Source organism: Podarcis vaucheri, assembly GCF_965113315.1.
Source record: "Podarcis vaucheri genome assembly, chromosome: 10".
Classification (NCBI taxonomy): Eukaryota; Metazoa; Chordata; class Lepidosauria; order Squamata; family Lacertidae; genus Podarcis; species Podarcis vaucheri.
This window is the reverse complement of record NC_138748.1, coordinates 70,574,504-70,598,616: the sequence shown is the minus strand read 5'-3', so window position 1 is coordinate 70,598,616 and position 24,113 is coordinate 70,574,504. Positions and strand designations below refer to the sequence as shown.

General features: G+C 49.5%; 1 protein-coding gene across 5 annotated transcripts in view; it reads left to right on the top strand.

Moving 5' to 3' along the window:
- IRF5 (interferon regulatory factor 5) overlaps positions 1-22,763 on the top strand; it is a 41,009-nt gene extending 18,246 nt beyond the window's left edge. For 2 of the 5 annotated variants that reach the window (XM_082239091.1, XM_082239093.1), the window contains exons 2-10: positions 3,242-3,470; positions 5,481-5,693; positions 9,123-9,312; positions 11,730-11,776; positions 13,041-13,074; positions 14,662-14,982; positions 17,435-17,824; positions 19,169-19,287; positions 20,940-22,763. In XM_082239091.1, the coding sequence (XP_082095217.1) occupies positions 5,520-5,693; positions 9,123-9,312; positions 11,730-11,776; positions 13,041-13,074; positions 14,662-14,982; positions 17,435-17,824; positions 19,169-19,287; positions 20,940-21,173 (1,509 nt within the window). In that variant the 5' untranslated portion in view covers positions 3,242-3,470; positions 5,481-5,519 and the 3' untranslated portion in view covers positions 21,174-22,763. Of the gene's footprint in view, positions 1-2,793; positions 3,082-3,154; positions 3,471-5,480; positions 5,694-9,122; positions 9,313-11,729; positions 11,777-13,040; positions 13,075-14,661; positions 14,983-17,434; positions 17,825-19,168; positions 19,288-20,939 lie in introns of those variants that run through there. The other 3 variants (XM_082239094.1, XM_082239092.1, XM_082239090.1) reach the window with 3 other exon arrangements.
- Positions 22,764-24,113: the final 1,350 nt, after the last annotated feature.

Below are 24,113 nucleotides of genomic sequence, written 5' to 3'. Positions count from 1 at the left end.
GATTTCTCAGCACGATTCTCCCCTTGAAAAAAGGGGGCTGTGATCTCGCATGGCACCCCAAAGCACGTGGTGTTTTTTTGGAGGGGAAATTGTGTTGCACTAAAAAATAATAATGAGAAGATGGTGTCCCAGCTTTTGGCTTCACCGTGTTGGAAGGTATGCAAGGGCCACAAAGACATCAAAATCCCAGTTGCTAGGGGAGGGTTCTTTTGAAGAAATCCTGCTGCGGCTTCCAGACAGGCTTCTGGTTGGTCTGATCCAGTAGGCAGATCTCGTCGTCCTCTGTCATAGTAGCTGGGAATCCCAAGTGCAGAGATATGCTCTTGTGCTCAGTTTCCGCTGTTGATCTTCCCATCATGGGCATTTAGTCAGTCCCTCTGCAAACAGGGCACTGGTCTACCTGGGCTGCCTTTGGTCGGATCCAGCAGCCAGGCCCTATGTTAAATGAAGCTCCTCCGGAAGGGAGCCATGTGGCTTTTGCCCGGCACTCGCCATACGGGGGAAACACAAAACCACCAACGCAGTTTCAAAATAATACTTTCTTCCTAGGGAGCTCAGAGAACTGAAAAGGGGAAGGTCAAGGACTTCTGGTTCATTTCTGGTTTCAGAACGGCCAATGTTTTCTGGTATAAAACAAAACTAAAGTGCCAGTATAGAATGGGCACACGCAAACACGTGCCCCTATTTTCCAGGGATTTGCAGAAGCCGTCTCGGTTTCTGATTTGATCCCGGAATGTCTTGCTTTTCCTTGTTTTGTTTGTTTAGTCGTGTCCGCATCTTCGTGACCCCCTGGACCAGAGCACGCCAGGCACTCCTGTCTTCCACTGCCTCCCGCAGTTTGGTCAAACTCATGCTGGTAGCTTCGAGAACACTGTCCCACCATCTCGTCCTCTGTTGTCCCCTTCTCCTGGTGCCCTCCATCTTTCCCAACATCAGGGTCTTTTCCAGGGAGTCTTCTCTTCTCATGAGGTGGCCAAAGTCTTGGAGCCTCAGCTTCAGGATCCCCCCTTCCAGTGAGCACTCAGGGCTGATTTCCTTCAGAATGGAGAGGTTTGATCTTCTTGCAGTCCACGGGACTCTCAAGAGTCTCCTCCAGCACCATAATTCAAAAGCATCAATTCTGTTGTTGTTGTTGTTGTTGTTGTTGTTGTTGTTGTTGTTGTTTAATCATTTAGTCGTGTCCGGCTCTTCGTGACCCCCTGGACCAGAGCACGCCAGGCCCTCCTGTCTTCCACTGCCTCCCGCAGTTTGGTCAAACTCATGCTGGTAGCTTCGAGAACACTGTCCCACCATCTCGTCCTCTGTCGTCCCCTTCTCCTTGTCTTTCCCAACATCAGGGTCTTTTCCAGAGAGTCTTCTCTTCTCATGAATTCTACTCAGCTTTAAAAAAAAAAAGTGTCCCCGGATTCATTGAAAAAAATCTGGTAACCATATGATAGATAGATAGATAGATAGATAGATAGATAGATAGATAGATAGATAGGACAAGATACAAGTGCTAGAAAGGAATGAGGACGTAACCGTCTTTTTGGAGTAAAACCAGCACGATTCAAGCACGCTCTTCAGATCAGGCTTCAAAGGAACCATGCAAAACCGCAAGGAGAAAGCAAAGTTTTGCTGGAGCGAAAAGACTGGTTTGGCAAGCACAGTCTAGGTGTTTGGGAGTCGTCCTGAGGCGCAGGAATGCCCCAGGGAATCTACAGAGAAGAATGCGTAGCCTTGGCATTTAAGTCTCCTCAGCTCCTGATACTGCTGCTAATCGCAGGGAGCTGGGATTTTTCCACGGAGAGCAACTTCTCCCCCCCAACCCACCCCCTCGGACACCTTTGTGGATCTGTCTGATCCCCGAGGCTTAAAGCTGTTTGCAAGTTGACAGCTGCAAAAAATCATCGGAAGAAACCGTCGCGTCCGCGTCCTGAAACCAAGGCAAGGAGACTCAGCGGTTTGTTTAAGCGTGCTGGGAATTGCAGCCTTTTCCAGGGTGGACTACAGTTCCCAGGATGCTTGTTGGGTTGGGTGTGCTCTAAATGTGCATTACACACACAGCCTCTTTCACTTTTTTAAAAAGCATGATTGATTTCCGACCGTGCAACAAGATTGCGGCCTCTTTCTCATTCACACGCCACGGTGGTCTTTTCAGGGTTCGGCTCAGGAGCTCTGTGGGTTTCTGAGGCTGTGTCACTGCTTCTTCTTATGATATAATAATAATAATAATAATAATAATAATAATAATAATAATAATAATAATAATAATAATTTATTTATTCATTCATACCCCCGCCCATCTGGCTGGGCTTTCCAAGCCACTCTGGACAGCTTCCAACAAAATATTAAAATACCATAATACATCAAACATTAAAAGCTTCCCTAAACAGGGCTGCCTTCAGAGGTCTTCTAAAAGTCTGGGAGTTCTGGTTGCCTGAATATTTTCTGAGGTGGAAAAGGAAATCCAGTTATCAATGCCGGAAAGTGTTGTTATAAGAAAAAACTGCTCCTTTTCCCTTATGGGGTACCCAAAAGCCCATATAGAGTCCTTACGTGGGTTCCTTATTGGTAGGAGAAAATAACAGAGGCCAACCAGAGAATATTGAGAAGCAAAGCGGCTAGTAAGCCTGATCTTTATCAAACTGTTGCATCAGGGTCCCCTGCTCACCCCACGCAGGAGGGAGGAGAACCCCGAACAATGGTGCGCAAGCCCTTATATGTACTTTTGAAATTGCCCACCCTGTAGCCCAAGACCAGCCCCCAAAAGCATCAAACATACATCACAGAAGGAGACTGTCTACAGCAGAAATTCTGCCCGCCAGGATACCTGATAATGGTCACTGATTGCATTACCTGGGCAGTCTGGCCATTCTTTTGTGATGGTTAATACTTTAGTTCCTGACTCCAGGTCACGGGCTCACCCTATTCATACGCAAATACGCCCTTAAGACAGGATTTGCAAGCAAAAAGACAGTGGGGAGGCTTTCCCCATTTGCCTCCCTTCCTGCAGAGGAATATCTGAGGTCACTGGGAGAGTCAAAATGGCTTCAGGATTGCTCTCCTGTACTGTTTCAGACACGTGGTTCACATACTTATGTATGTGTTTGCCTTGTACATTGATGAACATATGATTTATATATATGAGACCTTAGAATTCCTATAACACTGTTGTGATGGAGGTCAGGGGAGAGTGGTGGCTTCTCTTATTCCTGACCCAAGCGTAATACTCAGCGGAGAGTTTGTGTCTCCGTTGCAGCTGGTGACTGTCGGGGATTTCCCTGTTTTCTGCTCGGCATTGTAGCTATCACACCTGTGGAACCAGAACTGGGAGGTTCTGAGTCATCTGCAGAGATTAGAGTCATCCCTCAGCTTAAAATGTGTGGCGTGCCTTAAACGCTTGCGAGGCCCCTGGCGGAGAGGAAAGGAGCCGTTTGCGGTGGCTGCTATTAAGAGAAGAAGGATTGTCACCATCACTGTCTACCTGGGTAAGGTTGTTTTCCGTCCTTCCTCCTAAGAAACAAGGTTCCCCAGTGGCGTAGCGTGGGTTGTCAGCACCCGGGGCAAGGCAAGTAATTTGCGCCCCCTAACCCATGGATTTGCGCCCCCTAGCCCGTGGATTTGCGCCCCCTAACCCTAACCCCCAGATGTTGCGCCCGGTGTGGCCGGCCCCCCCTGCACCCCCCACGCTATGTCACTGAGGTTCCCCAAACCAACACTTAACGGACTGGCTGCAAAGAACAGGCTGGAGGAGATCGGGAGAAGATGTTTCAGGATGGAATTTTTGTGCTTCCCGGCTGGAGGATTTCAAAGGGTTTTAGGGCAGGCTTCAAAATATTCAGGGGTATGCGTGCTCCTTTCATGACAGCAGTCACAAAATTTAAAGACGCCTGCTTCTTGGGAGAAAAGCAATGACAAACCTAGACAGCATCTTAAAAAGCAGAGACATCACCTTGCCAACAAAGGTCCGTACAGTGGTACCTCAGGTTACATACGCTTCAGGTTACACACTCCGCTAACCCAGAAATAGTGCTTCAGGTTAAGAACAGAAATCGGGCTCCAGCGGCGTGGCAGCAGCAGGCTCCATTAGCTAAAGTGGTGCTTCAGGTTAAGAACAGTTTCAGGTTAAGAACGGACCTCCAGAACGAATTAAGTACTTAACCTGAGGTACCACTGTATAGTTAAAGCTATGGATTTCCCAGTAGTGATGTATGGAAGTGAGAGCTGGACCATGAAGAAGGCTGATCGCCGAATAATTGATGCTTTTGAATTGATGGTGCTGGAGGAGACTCTTGAGAGTCCCATGGACTGCAAGAAGATCAAACCTCTCCATTCGGAAGGAAATCAGCCCTGAGTGCTCACTGGAAGGACAGATCCTGAAGCTGGGGCTCCAAGACTTTGGCCACCTCATGAGAAGAGAAGACTCCCTGGAAAAGACCCTGATGTTGGGAAAGATGGAGGGCACAAGGAGAAGGGGACGACAGAGGACGAGATGGTGGGACAGTGTTCTCGAAGCTACCAGCATGAGTTTGACCAAACTGCGGGAGGCAGTGGAAGACAGGAGTGCCTGGCATGCTCTGGTCCATGGGGTCACGAAGAGGCAGACACGACTAAACAACTAAACAACAACAACACCAACATGCTCCTGCGTCCCCCCAGGAAAAAAGACTGCGTAAACCCACTGACATCACGGTCCACAGCCAATGGCAACTGCCAAAGAAGCAGCAGCAACGTCTGCCCCCCCCAACCTGGCAATTGTGGGGGTCATAGTGGACAACCTTGTCTAGTTCCTTTTTGTATCTTACAATCATCCGTTATCACCTGATTTACAAATAAGTTGGCTTTTGGTTCTGAATATATTGCTTGTATGCCTTTTAAAAATTTGAACCCACCATTAATTTCTTCAAGGAATTTTGTCATGAAATTCCAAGAGACATTGTCAAAGGCTTTTTCGGCAACTGTAAACATCATTGCTGCATCATTTTCATTTTTGACCTCCGGGTATTCTATTACATTCAGAATATTTCTTATATTCTCTTTCATTTGTCTACCTGGGAGGAATCCTGCCTGATCTTGATGTATATACTCATTTGATTTTTTTTTCATTCTATTAGCTAAAATGTTTGCAAATAATTTAGAATCATTATTTAACAAGATAGGCCTATAATTTTTAATTTGCAGCAAATCTGAATCTTGTTTTGGAATTACTGTAATATAAGCCTCTCTCCATGTTTCTGGAATTTCACCTGTATTTAAAATCTCATTCATAACATCTTTCAGTGGGTTTACCAATTGTTCACTTAGTTTTTTATAATACTTTGCCGTTAATCCAGCTGGACCAGGAGACTTGCCATTTTGTATAAATTAAAAATTATGCAGCTTTCAGATCGAATGCAAGGGAAACCCCACAAAGAGCGCAATGCAGCAATCTAACCTTGAAGTCGCATTTCCCCTCGGAGGCCGTCCACTTCCTGACCAATTCTGCCTTCTCTTTGCAGGTCGGGCAGTGGGTCAGTCGTCCCTCCGGTGACGCCGCCATGAGCTCGCATCCCCGCCGCGTCCGCCTGAAGCCCTGGCTGGTGGCCCAAGTCAACAGCGGTCAGTACCCGGGACTCCGCTGGGTGGATGCCGAGAGAAAGCGTTTCTTCATTCCCTGGCGCCACGCCACCCGCCACATCCCCAGCCAGGACGACGAGAACACCATATTCAAGGTGCGTGAGGAGGAGAGATCTAGCTTGCCGGCTAAAATTCCCTATACAGTGGTGCCCCGCAAGACGAAATTAATTCGTTCCGCAATTTTTGTCGTCTAGTGAATTTTTCGTCTTGCGAAGCACGAAATCCCATAGGAATGCATTGAAAATCAATTAATGCGTTCCTATGGTCAAAAAAAGTCCAAACAAAGCCAAATTGGGTACAACAACAGTTTATTAACTGCTCTTTAAAGTCACACATACTGTAAAGAGCAGTTCAAAAATTTAAGGGAAAATAAATTAACTTTATAAACAAAACATGTCTTTGTTTTTAGTCAAAGAAACAAAGTCGCGAGACGTTTTCGTCTTGCGAAGCAAGCCCATAGGGGAAATTCGTCTTGTGAGGCAAATCGCGAACGGAAAAAACTTTCGTCTAGCGAGTTTTTTGTCTTGCGAGGCATTCGTCTTGCGGGGCACCACTGTATATCCCACATAACAGTGCCTTTTTCAAAAAGTAGGAATTAGGGCTGCAACCGTTAAACCAGCTTGGCTTAGAGTGCTTCCCAAACCTGGGTCTCTAGCTGTTGTTGGACTACAACTCCCATCATCCCTGACCGCTGGACGATGGGAGTTGTAGTCCAAAAACAGCCAGAGACCGAAGTTTGGGAAACACTGGCTTCTAGAGTGTCAGATCAGGACCTGGGAGACCAGGGTTCGAATCCCCACTTGCCCTTGGGAGACTGACGCTGGCTGTCGGCTCTAACCTACCTCACAGCGTTGTTGTGGCGATTAAACGAGGGGGAGTAAAAGGTAGGGTATAAATGCAATAATACCTACGGGACCGCCTCGCCTGGTATGCCCCACGGAGGACCTTAAGGTCCACAAATAACAACACCTTGGAGGTCCCAAGCCACAAGGTGGTTAGATTGGTCTCAACTAGGGCCAGGGCCTTTTCAGTGCTGGCCCCGACTTGGTGGAACGCTCTATCCCAAGAGACCAGGGCCATGCGGGACTTGACATCTTTCTGCAAGGCCTGCAAGACAGAGCTGTTCTGCCTGGCCTTTGATTTGGACTCAGTCTGACTCTTATGTTTCCCTCCCCTTACGGTCTTGATTTATCGGCTACTTTAAAATGAGGCTGCATTTGAAATTGCATTTTAACCTGTATTTTAAATTGGGTTTTTTTTTCCTATTATGATTTTACTGTAATTTTACTGGTGTTAGCCGCCCTGAGCCCGGCTCTGGCCGGGGAGGGCGGAGTATAAATAAAATTATTGTTGTTGTTGTTGTTGTTGTTGTTGTTAGTTATTATTATTATTAAAACATGGTTAGATCTGTGTTTCCCAAACTTGGATGATGAGAGTTGTGGGAGTCCAAAAACAGCTGGAGATGAACTGGCCGAGATGACTGGCAGAATCCGAGATTTGGGAGAAGAAACAATGGAGGAGGACTGGAAAAAATTTAAGGACTATTTACAAAAATATTATAAGTTATATGAATGTTAAGAACTTGCATGATTTGGAAAATCTAGCTTCAGCAATAAGATTTGGTGATATGGGAAATTAAGTTACAATTATGAAAGGACTAAAGTTTAAAGCAACTTATATCCATTTTAGGGTAAAAGTAAATTGATAATAAGTATTTTAAACCCAAAATATAATTATTTGAAAGTACAAAAGAACGTACGAAGCAAGGTATTAATTTGCTGATACTTTTATTGTAAAGAATGCAGGGTGAGGGAGATGTGGGGAAGTCCGGTTGGTTATGAAAAAATGTCTTGGAAAGATGGATCCTTTTTTTTCTTTTCTTTTTCTTTTTCTGTTATTTCTTTTATATATCTGACTTTACATCTGTACCTGGGAAAAAAAGCAATAAAAATATTTATAAAAAAAACAAAAACAAAAACAGCTGGAGATGGAAGTTTGGGAAACACTGGAAAACCAAACGCCAATTAATTTGTTACTTCAAGCATTTATGCAAAATACTGAGAGCAGCCTGTTGGAAGAGACGCCTCTTCACTTCACAAAAGGAGGGGATTTTTTTCCCCATCCAAGATGGCACCTACTTGGACCTAGGCCCCCAGTGCGCCACGTGACAACGAGGAGCGCATGGGCATGTCAAAAGTGTTCTTTTTCATGTGGGGCTGAGGGGGCCTGCAGGCAGGCAGCCCCCCCCAGATGTTGTTGGGGGTCTCCATGGTGCCTGTGGGAGATACAGCCCAGCAACAACATCAGGAGGGCACCAGCTTGGGGAAGGCTGGTCTGGGGTTAGGCCAAAGGGTTGCCACGGTAACGAGGAACGGGAGGGGGGATTTCTCCGGAGCAGCCCCCATTTTGCAGAATCCTCCCCATGAAGGGAACTCACCTGGTCAGGTCCTTGCAGGGCGTAAAAAAAAAAGTGTTTTTATTCTGCAGAGTTTTTAGAGTTAGCCGGGGAAAACTTTCCTCCGACGGCTCTCTACGATGTTGCCATTTAGATCTTGCTTTACCTTTTTATTGCTTTCTTTAAAATATTCATACATATATTTTTATTTATCTGCAGCCCAGGCAGGTTGGAAAGGTAGCATGGATATTATTTTTGAATATAAACAATACCAGGTTTTTTTGGGGGGGTGGGGTTGAGTTGTGTGGTTTGGCACTTCATACACTTCTATAAATTCTTACTGCATTTTTTTTAAAGGAAAATTGCATTTTTAGAAAACCTATAAGCAAAATATGTTGACAGTTATAAATACATAAAGGAGAAAGCACATTAACGTACCTCTAGCGGGCATTAATATAATGATGATGTCAAAATAAATGAAAATTGTTCACCGATAAGCATATTTACAGTTCACTCCTCATATAAAATATCAGGGGGATAGGCAACCTGATTTAGAAGTACGAAAAGTGTAAAACGCCATAACAAAAATACAGAAAGGTGATGGTAGATTGGGTTTTTTATGTTGTTTTACTTTGATTAGAGTTTAATCATTTTTAATGTGGGTGGGGGGGGGTTTGGGGGGGTGGCTTTTTTGTATTTTATCTGTGTGGTTTTTAATTTGTAAGCGGCCTTGAGTCCCTGTCTGGAAAAAATGAGAGATGTTAAATCATCACCATCCAAACCATTAACAACTACAAATTATTGCTACTGATTCTATCACTGTTGCATTTGGGGATGTGTAATAATAATAATAATAATAATAATAATAATAATAATAATAATAATAATAATTTATAACTTATACCCCGCCCATCTGGCTGGGTTTCCCCATCCACTCTGGGCGGCTTCCAACAAAATATTAAAATAGAATAGTCTGTTAAACATTAAAAGCTTCCCTAAACAGGGCTGCCTTCAGATGTCTTCTAAAAGTCTGTAAGGGTGGCACTGAATATCCGTTCTTAAAACGGGCGCTCTCAGGTGGTGGTGTTTTAAATCTCTCTGCCCTGTGTCCTGTCGGTCCTTTTCCCAGGCCTGGGCCAAAGAGACGGGCAAATACAATGAAGGCGTCGACGAGCCGGACCCCGCCAAGTGGAAAGCCAACCTGCGCTGTGCCCTCAACAAGAGCCGCGAGTTTAACCTGATTTACGACGGCACCAAAGACACCCCCATGCAGGCCTTCAAGATCTACGAGGTTTGCGATGCCCCACAGCCCAACGGAGGTACCAGCCGCCCCCTGTGCGCTTGCAAACCCCAACTTTCCTGCTGCTCCCTAAAAAGAGCCCTTTCCCGCGCCCTTTCTCCCCACCCCTCCCCGAAGCAAAAGCGGGAAGCTGCCCGTCTGCCGGCTCCGGAAGACAGACAAAAACCCCATCATGCTCCTCCCGGCCACCCCCTGGGAGCCGAATGTGTTGCCTGTGAGATGCTTGGCTGCTTTGCCCCCTTGCCATAGCTGGTCAAACAGGTCCGGCTGGCTTTTGAAGCCCTGTGGAAACCTGCTTGACCTGGCACAGCAGTGGGGACGTCTTACCCATAGAGGCTAGTGGCACAGGGCGCATAGCTGTCAAACGTCCCTTATTTGGCGGGAAACTCCCTTATCCCAGCGCCGTGTCCCACTGCTGTCCCTTATTGATGATGTCCCTTAAATTTCCCGGGGTTCAAAGGAAGCAGCTCCTCTCCCTCCCTCCCTGCCGGCCAGGGAGGAGGGAGGCTCCAACTGTGTTGCTTGGCTGCGTTGCTCACCCAATAAGGAGTCTGAGAACGACTGGGGGGTGGAGCTTGCATGCCTTGTACCGATCAAATCAGCCGTGTTGCCTGGGGACTCGCCTTTGTTCAGCGCTTCCCAGCGGAGAGGTGACGGTGGTTTCCCTTGCTGCATCCCCTTTGCCGGGTTGCTCGCTGTGGGAACCACCGTTTGAGGCTTCGTTTGGCTGCTGATTGACTAAAATCCCTTATTTTGGCTGCTGATCCCTTATTTTTGAGGCTGCTGGTCCCTTATTTTCAAATCTGTAAGTTGACAGCTATGCCAGGGCGCCAAGTTCTGGAGGGCGCCAGGGAAAGAGGTGGTGGCTGGGTGCGGCGCCTCCCAGCATCAGCTCGCCGCCTCTGCCGCGCCGCACCGAAGCAGCGCCACGCCGGGAGCCTCCACCTGCCATGGCCACCGTGGCACCTAGGGTCCAGCTGAACCGGGAGTCGCCACATCCAGTCTCTGCCTCTTCCCTGCCGGAGGAGCTGTCCTCCAGCCCCGCAAAACTGGGCGCATCGCTAGCAGTGCCGTCCTCCCTAAAAAAGGTCGGCAGCTCTGGGAAATGGGGGATTCCGGAGGGATCTTCGCACCACGGCGCCAGATATGCTTAAGACGGCCCTGAACATGTGCCCCACAGATAACAACACCGTGGTCTTATTTCCTTCTATTCTTTTATTTATTGATTGGTTTTCAATAAATATGGGGAAAAGACTCCATAATTAAAATGAATGTCCTGCCAAAATGCTATACGTGTTCCAAACAATACCAATTATGAATAAAGAGAATTGCTTTGAAGAAGGGAGGAAAGATATAACGAGATTCGTATGGCAAGGAAAAAACCCGCGGATAAAATATAAATGATTGACAGGAAGAAAGGAAAGGGGAGGATTAGCAGTGCCAAATTTAAAATTATATTATGAAGCAGAATGTTTCATTTGGGTAAGAGATTGGGTTAGATTGGAAAAAACTAAGATCTTGGATCTTTGAAAGTTTTAATAATAGGTACGGATGCCATGCGTATCTTAATTAGGAGAAAGTAAAAGTCAATAAAGAATTTACAAGTCATATATTAAGAGGTGCATTATATAAAGTTTGGAACAAATATAGATTGCATCTGGAACCACAGACATATTTCCTTCCATTCTTGGAGGGGTGGGTCAGGGATGGGATTGCTTCTAGGGCTGGGGAATATCCGGTTTTCAACATCGTGATACGGCTCACAGGGCGATGTGCTGATATGTCACAATGTCTGGAACGTATCTCAGCTGCCTCTTCCATCTTCCCAACATAGGGAAGGAGGAAGCAGCCGGGATGCATTGCCTAGCCCTACATGGCAAACAAGCCCCCATATTGCTCTGGAGGAACATGGGGGCTTCCTTAAACTGCTCAGCTGGGGGACATGATGCCAAGAGGCATTGGGGCTTGCTCAGCTGGGGAACGGGAGGTCCCCCCCCCCCAGTCAAGCAGCTCAAGGTAGCCGCAATGCCCCTGAAAGCTGCCCGCCTGCCTTTGCCCGAGTGGGCGAGAGCATCTTGCATGGCGCATCTTCCTTGGCGCCCAAATGACTTGAGCTGGCCCCTCGCGCCTGCTTCCTCGCCTCTCCAGCCCTTCAGCAAAATTCATTTTCTGCAGTCGCTATGAATTTGTTGAAGACGAGTTTGGTAACAAGTCTCCTCTCCTTCTCTCTCACATGCACACAACATGATTTGCAAAAGTCGCCCAGATACTGCCATAGTTTTGAGAGTCAGTCCTCTCCTCACAGCCCCTGTGCTGTAAACCTTTCTGTTTTTACATTTTTTTTGGGGGGGGAGGATAATTCAGGTGGGGGGACATGTAAAGCTCAAGAAAGAGGCTCTGGAGAACGTACAACATTTATTTCCCCTCCTCCCTCAGAGCCTTTCGCTGGAGATGAGAACATCGGCCCTGAAGAAGAGGAGGAGGTAAGGAAGAACGACCTACTCGCTTTCTCTTTCTGGTCATTTTTCATCCTTTGAGGAAACTGCAGACATTGGCATGTGGTAGTTGGACCTCTGCCCATGTTCTAGCAGATGGAAGGAAATGCTGCCCAGAGTCGCAAAGTTTGCATGGATTTTATTTTTCAAAGGACAGTGTTCCTCCAGTTCCTTCGGTTCCGCATTCCTGCGTTCTGCAGATAAGGGCTTTTCTCACCTCTGAGCAATTAACCCTGCATGTGGGAGGCTGCGGAAACAAAAGCCCTTCTGGGTTGTTGTTGTTTTGCTAGACTACAACTCCTATCATCCCTGGAGGTGATGGGAATTGGAGTCCCACAACATCGGGAGGGGAGGTCTCAGATGAGCCCCTCCTGCTGGGTTGGGTTTCTAGATTCAAGGTCCCTCATTGTCCAAGATCCTACTTTCTAAGAGACCCACCAGCAGGAGATCCGGGTGAAGTTTCTGCAACTCCGCTTACCACCATTTTTCTTGGCGCTGCCCTTTGGTCCAGGCTCCTTCTCCACTTTGAAAGCTGCAGATGTGGGAGGAGATATTCCCAGCAGTTTCATAGCCATCCCCTCCCAGGCTCCAAAGGCTGGATTGGACACCGATTGATCCTGACACTCCATTTAATTTGCCTTTGCATGTTTTCCATGCTGTGCTTTTATTATCTTTAGGGCTGTGTTATTGTTTTTATATTGTACGCAATGTGTACATTGCTTAGATATTACATATATACACACAGAGAGATTTTTTTCTTCCTATATAAATAGAAATGCAAGGCTGTCGTCACGCAGCTCCCGTTAGAGCAGCCTTTCTCAACCTGTGGGCCCCCAGATGTTGTTGGACTACAACTCCCATCACCCCTAGCTAGCAAGGCCAGAGCTCAGGGATAATGGGAGTTGTAGTCCAACAACATCTGGGGACGCACAGGTTGAGAACCGCTGCATTAAAGGATTTGTAGTGCCTCCTCGCAGTCCTGGATTGCAGGATGATAAACCCAAGAGGCCCTGCAAAGTGAGCTCAGTAGCTTGTAGAATGGCAGACTTGCAAGGGGACCCCCAGGGTCATCTAGTCCAACCCCCTGAAATGCAGGGATCTCAGCTAGAGAGTGGGGTCCGACTGGGGTGCAAGGGGAGGTTAGTACTGCTTCCTGAGGATGCCCAGGGTGCCTTCAAACATGGGTGCCCCAGCAGGATCTCGGCTCAAGGTCTTTCCCCACCGCCACTAACACCGATTGCTTGCTTTGCAGTTGCAGAAGATGATGCCAACGCTACAAATTGCAGGTGGGTGCCGGAGGGGGAGGCGGCTGTGCTGGGAGGGGGGCTGGGGGGGTACAGGAATCATTAACCCAGTTGGAGTGACGCTTTGATCTCGCACACTCCTACTGGTCATTTTCAACATTACCATCTCAAGAAACGTCCAGAAATTCTTGCACTGCATAGGAGACCTTACAAGCAGTGAGTAGGCTCTATTATTTACTGCATTGCATTTACAATCCCCCCTTCAAGAAATAATAATAATAATAATAATAATAATAATAATAATAATAATAATAATAATATATTACTTACAACTCACCCATCTGGCCAGGTCTCCCCAGCCACTCTGGGCGGCTTCCAACAGGATATTAAAAATACAGTAATGCATCAAACGTTAAAAACTTCCCTAAACAGGGCTGCCTTCAGATGTCTTCTAAAAGTCAAATAGTTGTTTATTTCCTTGACATCTGATGGGAGGACATTCCACAGGGTGGGTGCCACCACTGAGAAGGCCCTCTGCCTGGTTCCCTGTAACTTGGCTTCTCGCAGTGAGGGAACCGCCAGAAGGCCCTTGGAGCTGGACCTCAGTGTCCGGGCAGAACAATGGGGGTGGAGACGCTCCTTCAGATATACTGGACCGAGGCCGTTTAGGGTTTTCAAGGTCAGCACCAACACTCGGAAACGTGCTCGGAAACGTACTGGGAGCTCAAGCCAGTGTAATAGTTTTCTTCCTCCCTTTATCGCCCTCACTACAACGTTGTGACGTAGCCTAGGCTGAGAGTGAGTGCCTTACTTGGATATAACCCCATGTTCTCATTGCAAAGCATCCAGGAAGAGAAGCAGACTATCTGAGCCAGGGGTCGGCAACCTTTTTTTAGCCGTGGGCCGGTCCACCGTCCCTCAAACCATGTGGTGGGTCGGACTATATTTTGGGGGAAAATATGAACAAATTCCTATGCCCCACAAATAAACCAGAGATGCATTTGAAATAAAAGGACACATTCTACTCATGTGAAAACACGCTGATTCCCGGACCGTCCACAGGCTGGATTGAGAAGGCGATTGGGCCGGATCCGGCCCCCAGGCCTTAGTTTGCCTACCCCTGATGATTCTGAGCAGTCAAGAACCTTACATTCCAGCAGCCGTGCCCATCCCCTCTTGTGCAGCGAGCAAAAGACATCTTCTGCTTTTTTCCGGGGTTGGGGTCTGCCGTGTCTTAAGGTACCCCCCATCGTTCAGCCCGGACACTGAGGTCCAGCTCCGAGGGCCTTCTGGCGGTTCCCTTATTGTGAGAAGTGAGGTTACAGGGAACCAGGCAGAGGGCCTTCTCGGTGGTGGCACCTGCCCTGTGGAACACCCTCCCTTCAGATGTCAAGACAATAAGCAGATATCTTATCTTTAAAAGACATCTGAAGGCCACCCTGTTTAGGGAAGTTTTTAATATTTACTGCTGTATTGTTTTTAACACTCGATTGGGAGCCGCTCAGAGTGGCTGGGGAAACTCAGCCAGATGGGTGGGGTATAAATAAATTATTGTTATTATTATTATTATTACCTGTCCCCGAGATCCCTTCCTGACATTTCATCCGTGCTTGGCTTTCGTTTCCGCAGATCCGTCCCACGGCGTGGAGCCCCTGCCCCCCTACCCGTGGCTGAAGCAGGAGGCCTTGTACCCGGGCGCTTGCGCCAACGGATCCTTCCCCCACGTGGCACGCATGAACGCTCCCCCTCCGCCTCCACCCGTCGGCGCTTTTGCGGTAGGCGGGGAGCCTGCCGCGCCCAACTTCGTCGAACCGGCCGGAGCAATGCCCCTCGTTCCAGGGGACGTCCCCATGTCGGCGGACCTTGAGCCCTTGCGCCCAGGGGGCTGCCCGGTGGCGCCCATGGAGCAGTTCATCCCGGATTTGCTGATCAGCCCCCACATGCTGCCACGTAAGGATCCGTCCCGCGGCAGGGAGGAAGCGGGAGGGCAGGCGGGAATCGCGAAACCCTTGGGGAAGGGGAAATAGCCGCCGCGGCTGATGTGGTGCTATGTTTAGGGCAAGGAAAAAGCACACCAAGAACTCAGGCCAATGTAAGTTTCAGCAGTGGGAGGGGTCCCTACTCACAAATCAATAGTCAATATTAACAAAAACTAATCCATTCAAAAGTATGTATTCTGACAAGGATTACAAACTCAAATAGAGATTACAAACTCTAACAGAGATTACAAACTCAAACTCATAAAGATATGTATAACACAATAATTCGTTACAGAATTAGAGATAAGAGTTTATGAGTAGAGATAAATTTATGTTAGTCCATAGTCAGATTCGATGTGGAGGTCTTAGTTTCGATCATTGAGCAGAAGTCAGAAACAGAAACTTTTTTGATGCATTCACCTCCATCAGCTGGAAGTATCAAATATTACATGAAAAGACGTATAATTCTAAATTATCTTAAATTATAAAACAGTCATAAATTATAAGAATGATTAGGGCCGGTATGTCCAAAGTCCCTTTCAGGGGCCTAATCCGGTTTAATCCAGCCCAGTGGCAGTTTATTTCCTGGGGTAAAATCCCCCCAAAAGCTCAACAACTTGAATCCTAGGAAAAGGTCAACAACTTTGGGGTAAAGTTGGGGGGGGGAGCTCAGTGACCTTCAATCCTATAAAAAAAGCTCAACAACTTTGGTCGGCCCTCACTTCATCAAATCTGGCCCTCTCGGAAAAAAGTTTGGGCACCCCTGGATTAGGGGCTGAAAGGGAATGGGGCTGCCATCTTGTTTTCTTATATTTCTCCCTCTTTGGTTTCACCAGTGCTTCCCCCTCGCACAATTTCCGCGATGCGCTCGATGGCACCACAGATGTTTAGAGCCCCTCCAACGTTTGCAAAGCACTTCTCTGTGCCTTCTCTTATGGCAAACCCAGTATTATTATCCCCATAGCACAGAAGGGAAAACTGAGGCCCAGGAATCTGTCCCACGAGTGGCAGTGAGGGTCAGCAACTCTGAAAACTTTCAAAGAGGGTTGGGCAAATTCACGAAGGCAGAGAGGCTCTGGAAACCACAGCAGGGAACGGGCTCTGGGGCTCTGGTCTTGCTCATGGCTTCCCCACAAGAGGCAGATAAACCATTGGTCTCATCCAGGAGGCTCTGCTCATGTTTTGGTGGGTCCGCGGCTGAGGCGAAATTCAAACCTGGGGGGCTTCCCAGCCCCCGCTCCCAGCCGCTCTGCGCTACGCCTGCTCTCAAGAGGAGGGTGCCGATTGTAGTTTTACGGAAACTGTGATTCTTCAAAGTGAAGAAATGGGACGTGTGGTGCTCAATATGCTGTTGGGCTTCAACTTCCACCAGCCCTGACCATTGGGTGTGCTAGCTGGGGCTGATGGGAGCTGGAGTCCAAGGCTGATGGGGCTGATGGGAGCTGGAGTCCAAGGCTGAAGGGGCTGATGGGAGCTGGAGTCCAAGGCTGATGGGGCTGATGGGAGCTGGAGTCCAAGGCTGAAGGGGCTGATGGGAGCTGGAGTCCAAGGCTGATGGGGCTGATGGGAGCTGGAGTCCAACAATGTTAAGGATGATAGGAGCTGGAGTCCAAGGCTGATGGAAGCTGGAGTCCAAGGCTGATGGGAGTTGGAGCCCAAGGCCGTTAGGGAATGATGGGAGTTGGAGTCCAAGGCTGATGGGGCTGATGGGAGCTGGAGTCCAAAGCTGATGGGGCTGATGGGAGCTGGAGTCCAAGGCTGGAGTCCAAGGCTGATGGGGCTGATGGGAGCTGGAGTCCAAGACTGATGGGGCTGATGGGAGCTGGAGTCCAACAATGTTAAGGATGATAGGAGCTGGAGTCCAAGGCTGATGGAAGCTGGAGTCCAAGGCTGATGGGAGTTGGAGCCCAAGGCCGTTAGGGAATGATGGGAGTTGGAGTCCAAGGCTGATGGGGTTGATGGGAGCTGGAGTCAAAGGCTGATGGGGCTGATGGGAGCTGGAGTCCAAGGCTGATGGGAGCTGGAGTCCAAGGCTGTTAGGGATGATGGGAGCTGGAGTCCAACAATGTTAAGGATGATGGGAGCTGGAGTCCAACAATGTTAAGGATGATAGGAGCTGGAGTCCAAGGCTGATGGGAGCTGGAGTCTAAGGCTGACGGGAGTTGGAGTCCAAGGCTGATGGGGCTGATGGGAGCTGGAGTCCAACACTGTTAAGGATGATAGGAGCTGGAGTCCAAGGCCGTTAGGGATGATGGGAGCTGGACTCCAAGCCTGAGTCCAAGGCCGTTAGGAATGATGGGAGTTGGAGTTCAAGGCTGTTAGGGATGATGGGAGCGGGAGTCCAAGGCTGCACGTAGGGCCTGTGCTTTCTACAAGATCCGTTGCGATGCCTAAACACGGTCCTGCTTCTCTCCTTCCCGCAGTGACCGACTTGGAGATCAAGTTCCAGTACCGCGGCCGCTCGGTGGGCTCCCTGACCATCAGCAACCCCCACGGCTGCCGCCTCTTCTACAGCAACCTGAAGCCCACCCAGGAGCAAGTGGAGCTCTTTGGGCCGCTGACGCTGGAGCAGGTGCGCTTCCCCAGCGCGGAGGGGGTGCCCAACGAGAAGCAGCGCTTCTACACCCACCAGCTGCTGGACGTCTTGGACCGGGGCCTCATCCTGGAGCTGCAGGGGCAGGACATCTACGCCATCCGCCTCTGCCAGTGCAAGGTCTTCTGGACCGGGCCCTGCGCCGGGGAGCTGGCGGGCCCCAATCCCATCGAGCGCGAGAAGAAGATCAAGCTCTTCAGCCTGGAGAGCTTCCTTAACGGTGAGGGAATGGGCTGGAGACCTCAGCCTCACCCTCCCTCCGACGCAAGGGCCCGCTTTGTCCCAAAGGAGGGGGCGAGGGCAAAGGCAGGCGCTTGGTGGAACGGGAATGGTTCTCTGAACATGCTCAGAGGCATAGCTGTCAAGCGTCCCTTATTTGGCGGGACACTCCTTTATCCCAGCGCCGTGTTCCACTGCTGTCCCTTATTGATGATGTCCCTTAAATTTCCCGGGTTTCAAAGGAAGCAGCTCCTCTTCCTCCCTCCCTGCCGGCCAGGGAGGAGGGAGGCTCCAACTGTGTTGCTTGGCTGCGTTGCTCACCCAATAAGGAGTCGGAGAACGACTGGGGGATGGAGCTTGCCTGCCTTGTGCCGATCAAATCGGCCGCACTGCCTGGGGACTCGCCTTTGCTCAGCGCTTCCCAGCGGAGGGGTGACGGTGGTTTTCCTTGCTGCATCCCCTTTGCCGGGTTGCTGCGCTGTGGGAACCACCGCTTGAGGCTTCGTTTGGCTGCTGGCTGGGCTTTCTGCCTTTGGCTCGGAGGGGCTCAGAAGTTGAACATACCTGTGCTCTGAAAATCCCTTATTTTGGCTGCTGATCCCTTATTTTCGAGACTGCTGGTCCCTTATTTTCAAATCTGTAAGTTGACAGCTATGCTCAGAGGCACCGTCCCCCCACAGGGCCAAGCAGATGCGCAGAGGAAGAGGACAGAAGTCTCTGGGAATTCAGGTCTGGGGGGAGGAGTGAGGCCACTTTTCTCCCCAGCACAGAACAACCTCGCAGGGTCAGACTAAGTCCAAACCAAAGGCAAGGTGGAACAGCTCTGTCTTGCAGGCCCTGTGGAAAGATGTCAAGTCCTGCAGGGCCCTAGTCTCTTGGGACAGAGCGTTCCACCAATTTGCCCTGGCAGTCCAAGTAATCAAAAGGCCGCTGTTTGCCCCCAATGAGGCCCTTTACCCTGTTTCACAAGTCTTTGTGGCTTTGTTTAATTTTTTGTATAATCGCCAGCGTGTTGCATGAGTCGCACTACGTCTATTAGCAACACAGGTTGCATTTTTCTAGCAGAAGCAAGATGCTTGGCTAAGGATGCCTTTGGTCCAGCAGCCAGTCTTTTCTGCTGGGGAGGGAAAAGTGCCAGGCTGCATCATCCCTGCCAACCTGTTCTCGCTTTGCGATGCTCACAGCCTTCAACCATCCTGCTATGACTTTCTCTCCTTCCCCTTTCCAGTTCCCTGTTCCCTCCTTGCCCTCTTCTCTTCCCCCAATGGGCCGTCAATACTTCCTGGCCCTTCCCTTTTCCTTTATTTTTTAAAAATATTATGTCCTTCCCATCCTCTCTCCATAGGACTTATCATGTTCCAGAAGGGGCAGAGCACCACGCCACCCCCCTACGAGATTTTCTTCTGCTTCGGAGAAGAGTGGCCGGACCAGAAGCCTAAAGAGAAGAAGCTGATCACAGTCCAGGTGGGATGGCGGGGCTGTGTTTGTGTGTGTCCGTCCGTCCTTCATCTCCTTCCGCCCACATACCGTATTTTTTGCTCTATAAGATGCACCTAGTTTTAAGAGGAGGAAAATGAGAGAGAAAATATTCTGAATCAAATGATGTTGAAGAGGGAGGAGGACGGATGATCGGACTTACCCCTTATGGAGCCCCTTACTTTCCTTCTCCCGCTTCGCTGGAGAGGCGCTGTGCAGCTATCCCTAAAGCCAGCACAGAAAGAGGGAGAGCTGCTCAAAGCCTCTCCCTCTTGCTGTTCTGGCTTCTGGGATAGCTGTGCAGCCTGCATTCGCTCCATAAGACGCACACACATTTCCCCTTACTTTTTAGGAGGGGAAAAGTGAGTCTTATAGAGCAAAAAATACAGTAAATCAGGAGGAGGTACGTGTGTCCATGAAGGTTTTCTAGCAGAAGTTGGTGTCAGGCGGCAGAGGATCCAATCTTCACGGCAGCTTGCCAGGAACGGATAAGGCGAGGAAAAGTCCTTGCCATCTGCTTTTTATTCAATATTTACAGAGAGAGGCTTGGAACACAGCCTCTGGGAATAATGGCGTTGTCCCGAGTGACTCTCCGCCCCCTTTTCCTCCCACTTCCTTACTCATCCTCAGCTCTTTGCTCTCCTACTTTCAAGGCTCTCTGGGTTCTGGGAGAAGGGGGTTCTGGCAGGGCCAGATTTAAGTTTTGATGAGGCCCTCAGCTACTGAAGGAAATAGGGCCCTTTCTATGTCCAGCTGTCCTTTGTCAACAACAAATTGCTGCTGTTTTTGTGTTGAATATGTACCATGTGGTAATTTATGGACCTAATAGGTATCTAAAGCCATCTGCACATAACAAAATATGTATTTTATCAAAGTAGTGGTTACAACCAGTTCATGCAGAATGTAGGCACCCTATATATAGAAAGGAGCAAACCAGTGATATTTTAGGGAGCAGGCAGGGCCCATGACTTACATCATAGGAGCCTATACAACACAAAACACTGTTTTATTTTACAGTGGTACCTCGGGTTACAGACACTTCAGGTTACATACACTACAGGTTACAGACTCGGCTAACTCAGAAATAGTACCTCGGGTTAAGTACTTTGCTGCCACACAGAAATCGTGTGGCAGCAGCGGGAGGCCCCATTAGCTAAAGTGGTACCTCAGGTTAAGAACAGTTTCAGGTTAGGAACGGATCTCCGGAGCGAATTAAGTTCTTAACCAGAGGTACCACTGTATTGGTTTTTTATCTTAAGTTTTGGAAATGTATATCCAGTTGCTTTTTCCGTTTTCCCCAGCTGGACGGGGCAGACTTATATGGAGGTACCACTGTAATTATTTTACCATTTCACCACCCCGCTTAATGGACACTCGACAAAGCGCCGCTCTGCGCACATTAGCGCAGGTTGCGCTTCTGCGCATGCACAAAGCACTATTTAGCACTTCTGCGCATGCACGAGCGGGAAACCCAGAAGTAACCCATTCTCGGACATCCGCCGAAATGGACGCTGGATGGGGTGGACTTATACGTTGGTACCACTGTAATTATTTTACCATTCCACCGCATATATGAAAGCGAGGCTGCTCTGTTTTTCCGCCTGTGCACGAAATGACGGAACCCCCTTTTTCCTTCGCAGGTGGTGCCAGTAGCTGCGCGTCTCCTGTTGGAAATGTTCTCCGGGGAGCTGTGCTGGTCAGCCGACAGCGTCCGCCTCCAGATCTCCCACCCGGATCTCAAGGACAAGATGGTGGAACAATTCAAAGAGCTACACCAGCTCTGGCAGACGCAGCAGAGCGTCCAAGTTCAGAGCCTGCAACTGGCCGGGCCCGAGAGCTGGCCCATGCAGACCAGCACCACCAACAGCATGTAGCCACGACAAGGGGGGCGCCTTGCCACCCCCAGGCCTTAGCCACTTTGCTAGCGGGCGGCCGATGCAGAACCACAGGGACTTGCAATCTCTGGGGCCTCCCGGCGTTCCCAGTTAAGAGCCGGACTTCAGCAGGTGCCAAGTGGGGTCACGCAGCCTGTCCGGCAATCTTTTGCTGAGCCACACAGAAGCCGCAGTGGTTCTTTGCAGGATAAGGCCTTCTCCCGATTGCTGCAAAAAAAGTGAACTGTCAAATGGAAGGGGTGCGGGGAGAGGACCGCAAGGAACTTGCAGGGCAAGGGCAGGTCTTGCGTCAGCGATGGGGGAAGTCCGTTGAGCTGGGCTGCAGCAGGTAGCTTTACTTAAGAGTAATCGCTCTAGCGGGGAAGGGAAGACCAGGACTCCCACTTTCTAAGAGAGCCCCTGTGAAGGTCTGGAGCAGGGCACAAATGGGAGGTACCCCCCAAAGGTCCTGTAGCCCCCAACCCTCTGAAATTCAGTAACCACAGAGAACCATGCGCTGCTCTTGGGCCTCAGACCCTAAAAGGCCAAAGATGGAGGCCGCTCTGTGCCCCCTTCCCCCACTAGGTTGCACGGATTGGGGCCAGACCTGCCTTGCTTAGTGCAAGCAAGCAGAAGAGGGAGTCCCTCCTCCGAGAAGCACCCTTTGCCAAGTTTGAGACACTCTGCCAGCTCTGGCACTGGGATTCTTGACTTTCGATTTGCAAGAGCGAAGGGTTTTCAGTCCCCGTGGCTGCGAAGAGATGTTCGTAAGAAGGTGTGCAGTGCCTTCGGAGCCCCAACGAGCCAAGGAAATTACCCAAAATGGGTTCTTTGTGGGCAAGAAGGCATCGCCACATCTAGGGCCCTGCATGTAGCTCCGCCTTTCCCCACCTGGTACCCTCCAGGGGGTTTTGAACTACAACTCCCCTCGGCCTAACAGAACCAAGAAAGCAGGCTTTGCACAATTGCTCCTCTGGGCAGGAAACCTCTGCGGGCAAGAGGGTATTAGCTAGCCTTTGGGGAAGGAGATATGCCTTTTCCTTTGTGTTTCGGAAGCCTGGGGTTGGTTTGGAGGGGTGTACATGCCAAAGCTTTGCAGGAACAGAATGCGCTTCCAGAAAGCACCCCCAGCCTTCCTTTACAAAAATCTACGAATGCAAAAGTGCTTGAATCCAGAGGGAAAGTGATGGGATTTGGGTTTGGGTGGGCAACACTTCAGGGTCTTCTCTACAGGTTTTTTACTCCACCACCTGCCAGCCAAAATCAGAATCCATGCAGGTGACAGAACTCTGCTTTCCTTGGCAAAGCAGAAGGGGACAGTGGAAAGAGGGGTGGAAGGAAAGAACCCATTCCATGGGGAAAGCCTAAAAGGAGCTGGTGATTCTTTGCATTTGACAACCTGCCCCACTGGAACCGCCAAGGTATTTAGTTTCCTGCCACTCCCTTTCCTTCTGAGTCGGACAAGAGAGTGCCCCGTGGCAGGGAGGGGCGTGTTGCGGTTCGCCGCTGCCAAACTGCCGTGTTACGTGGCCTCTGCCCGTCGGCTAGGGGCAGCTCGACCTCTGCCTGTGAAATAAACATGTTTACTCCCATCTGCGATGGCTGATGAGTGGTTGGGATGCCGTGGGAAACCTGAGAGCTCCGCCAAGGCACCTGCTGCCGCCTCCTGCAATTCTGTCCCCGTCGCAAGTGAGAGGGGAGGGCGGCTGAGGTGGGGGGGGGAGGCTAACCACTGCAGGAATGGTACCTGGATATAGCTTGGTTGGGGGCGGGCGGGTGGCAAGGAAGAGTCAGTCCCCCCCCCAAGGCAACTTTCTCCAGCTCCATAGGCCTTGCAAAAAGCACAGCTTCTCCCAACTTCACAAACCATCCGTTCCTTAAGATGTTTACACTTTGGGATAAGCTGAGATGCAGCCGCATGCAAGACATGATGCCCAAAGTATGGTAGACCCATTTTTTTAAGCCCAAGGAAATGCCTAATAATAATAGTTTATTATTTATACCCCGCCCATCTGACTGGTTCTCCCCAGCCACACTGGGCGGCTTCCAACCAAATATCAAAAACAATACAGCGTCAGACATTAAAAACTTCCCTAAACAGGGCTGCCTTCAGGTGTCTTTTAAAAGTAAAATAGTTGTTTAAAATAGTGGGAGGGCGTCCCACGGGGCAGGTGCCACTACCGAGAAGGCCCTCTGCCTGGTTCCCTGTAACCTCACTTCTCGCAGGGAGGGAACCACCTGAAGACCCTCAGCGCTGGACCTCAGTGTCTGGGCAGAATGATGGTGGAGACGCTCCTTCAGGTATACTGGACCGAGGCCTTTTAGGGCTTTCAAGGTCAGTACCAACACTTTGAATTGTGCTTGGAAACATAGTGGGAGCCAATGTAGGTCTTTCAAGACCGGTGTTATATGGCCTTGGCGGCCGCCCCCAGTCACCAGTCTAGCTGCCACATTCTGGATTAGTTGTAGTTTCCGGGTCACCTTCAAAGGTAGCCCCACATAGAGCACGTTGCAGTAGTCCAAGTGAGAGATAACCAGAGCATGCACCACTCTGGCGAGACAGTCTGCGGGCAGCTAGGGTCTCATCCTGCATACCAGATGGAGCTGATAATCAGCTGCCCTGGACACACAATTAACCTGCGCCTCCATGGACAGCCTTAAGGTGATTGGAACAATTTGTGATGGAAACTGGCGCAGTCTGCACTGAAGCATGGTGGTAAAACATACACCAAGAATGTGATCTTTTGACAGGACAAGGTTCGGGTTAATAAAGCCAAAGCTGGGAATGTTGACGGGGAGAGCAGGGATAAGGCCTTTAAGGGGATAGAATCAGAGAATTTTGCAAAGGACGCCCAAGGGTCATCTAGTCCAATCCCCTGCAATGCAGGAATCTCAAATAAGCATCCCTTAAAAACCTCCAAGGAAGGAGTCTTTCTGAGA